The sequence below is a fragment of the Cariama cristata genome, unplaced genomic scaffold (assembly GCF_000690535.1).
Source record: "Cariama cristata isolate BGI_N322 unplaced genomic scaffold, ASM69053v1 scaffold22331, whole genome shotgun sequence".
Lineage (NCBI taxonomy): Eukaryota > Metazoa > Chordata > Aves > Cariamiformes > Cariamidae > Cariama > Cariama cristata.
Genome location: NW_009600189.1, coordinates 14,256 through 17,163, shown reverse-complemented (window position 1 = coordinate 17,163; position 2,908 = coordinate 14,256). Strand labels below are relative to the sequence as shown.

Below are 2,908 nucleotides of genomic sequence, written 5' to 3'. Positions count from 1 at the left end.
CAGGAATATTGATAAGACCTGAAATCAAACAGAAAAATCTGTATTAATGAAAACCTTGGCTCAATGGCCTATCTTCCTCAGCCATAAGAACAGCAGCAGCAATAAGATGAAGCAAAAAAATATAAAAGATCTTCAGTCAGAGCATTTTATTTGTTGTTCCTATGAAGGTGCTGGGACTGCTTTTAAAAACTTGCTCCTGGGGAAATGTTTCTTTGCTAGTTCCTTGACAGAGAGATTATGTATAAGGTTTAGATCATGATCTTCCAATTTCTTAAGCTGCATCAAAAGCAGCGTGACCAGCAGGTTGAGAGAGGGGATTCTCCCCATCTACTCCACTCTGGTGAGACCCCCCTGCAGTACTGCCTTCAGCTCTGGGGTCCCCAACACAAGAAGGACATGGACCTGTTGGAGTGAGTCCAGCTGATGCCATGAAGATGATCCAAGGGCTGGAGCACCTCTCCTATGAAGACAGGCTGAGAGAGTTGGGGTTGTTCAGCCTGGAGAAGAGAAGGCTCCGGGGAGATCTTAGAGCAGCCTGCCAGTACCTAAAGGGGCCTGCAAGAAAACTGGGGAGGGACTTTTTACAGGGGCATGTCATGATAACACAACAGACAATGGCTTTAAACTGGAAGAGGGAAGATTCAGATTAGATACAAGGAAGAAATTCTTCCCTGTGAGGGTGGTGAGGCAGTGGCACAGGTTGCCCAGAGAAGCCGTGGATGCCCCATGCCTGGAAGTGTTCAAGGCCAAGTTGGATGGGGCTTTGAGCAACCTGGTCTAGCGGAAGGTGTCACTGCCCATGGCCAGGGGGTTGGAACTAGATGGTCTTTAAGGTCCCTTCCAACCCAAATCATTTTATGATTCTGTGATTCCTAGAGGGCAAATTTGGTTTTACCTACAGTGGTAGGAATTCTGGAGCAAGACCTGCTTTTCTGTTTTGATTCAGCTGTGAAACTGATAGTCCCCTAGACAAGTCTCCGAGAGGGAGAAAGCCAGTGGTATGTCATCACCTCTGTGCCTAGGAGAGTTAGGGAATTTCTTTGGGTTTGGTTGTTGAAATGTTCCCTTAGGTGGGTGTTGCAGCAGCAAAAGATAGGTATACCCCATGGGCTCTCTTGTATCAGGCTTCAGGCAATCAAGTGGAAGAGCATTGAAGGAGACATGTAAAATTGGGTCACAATTAATCTTTACCTGGACAGCTTTGATCAAAGCAGTGTCCATATTGATAGATATGGACAAGAAGACAAAAAAAAAAAATAAAAAAAAATCCCATTCAGTACATGCAGAAAAGATGTAAACAGAAACCACCAAATGATACTGCACAGTCAAGCAAGGTGTCCTTTGCTGGATTTCATTTTTACTGAAAATGAGTTTCCCAGCTTTACTAGCCAGTTCCAGCACATTAAATTCCCCCCTTGCACAGGGCTGTGTATGTGGTTTGCAGCTTTTAGTTCATGCTGATGCCTAGCAGTGCTGAGCCAAGTGAGCATGTGAAACACAAGCAAGTACCAAAGCATACATGCATTCATAGAGCAGATGAAGATTCAGAAGTTTGTTCAGGGGACTGGAGGTATTATGATTTCAAATGACTTGGTATAAAACACCAGTTTATGACATTGTCTAATCTGCCTGCTAGGAAGTGCACTAGGATCCCTTAAATTTCTGAGTCAGGTAAGTGTTTGATCCACCTGTACATGTGGCAAAAATCAGTGCTTAGAAGAGATGCTAGTAGGTCTGTTTGATGTTAGAAAAAGCCTTGTTCTGTCCTCCAAACCCAGGAGTCAGTATCTTGGCGGAGTACATGAGCCCAGCTCAGTTATTGCTGAGGTCCAGGGAGCTTCACTGGGGCAGTGGTTTTTTCACTCTGCACATACATGAAAATTGTACTTCAGGGGATTTAGAAGCAGCACCCAAAATGTAGCATATGTAAATTAAGAGTCACTATAGAACAGGTTTTCCTGTTCTCTTTTGCTTGTGAGAGGGGACTGGGTTTGGAACCGGGAGCTGTGTCATGCGCCAGAGAGTACCTGCACTCTGCCTGTCCATTCCGATGCATCCCTTTTGTTTATGCCTTTGTCTCATAGCTTTACAGATAACTCCATTGCTTGACATTGGCATCATCGAGGGTGTGGATAGCAAAGTGCATATATTTAAGGATAATCATACAAACACAGCAGGAGTCATTTTACTTCCTTGCACATTCCTTGGGCTGTGACTACTGAAAAATACCCTCTTATGACTGCCAGCTGATTTATTTTATAGTGCTTCAAATTGCTCTGACAATTCTCATATCTGTCAAAGAGATTGTGATAGAAATTATTTAAAAAAAAATAAAAAAAAAGAAGAAGAAATCGGAGAAGTGGTAGGGCAAGGGAAATAGAAACTGTTAGTTCTAGTCAGCCCTCAGCTTTCTTAGCAAGGATGGATTTGAAGAGAAAGGAAAAGGAGGAAGGAAAACCACCTTACTGCAGGGATGGCCACTCAGCCAGGATCCTTCCCTGGCCAAGCCATCACACATTCTCTGTTGGATATAGTCCCTATGCTTTGTGAAATCCTCACTCAGTTTGCACATACCTGAAAGCTTAGCTCCAGAAAATCTTTAAATACAATGAGAAGTACTGTACTAAATGTAGGGATTGTTTTCTGGACTTTCTTTGGCCATCGAATATACCTCTGAAGATTTCTTCTTGCTTTGAGGAGTTTCGTGCCAGGAAATTCCAGCTTCTATCTTTAAGGAATTAACATAGCACAATGGATCAATACAGCTTTTCTGCGTATATATACCTCGGTTGCTGTGCAACTAATGCTGCTCTGAAACAAGGCAGTTCCCACTGTATTGGATAGATGTAAACCTCTTTGCTGTCTAATGCTATTGAATCCCTGGACTTCAGGAACTGAACCCAAGTCT

General features: G+C 43.4%; 1 protein-coding gene across 1 annotated transcript in view; it reads right to left on the bottom strand.

Annotated features, from left to right (window-relative positions):
* The window catches only part of LOC104169135 (solute carrier organic anion transporter family member 1C1-like), a 16,489-nt gene that overhangs the window by 2,012 nt on the left and 11,569 nt on the right, over nt 1-2,908 (bottom strand). Inside the window, 1 exon segment of the mRNA XM_009709956.1 lies at nt 2-18. Coding sequence (XP_009708258.1) covers nt 2-18 — 17 coding nt within the window.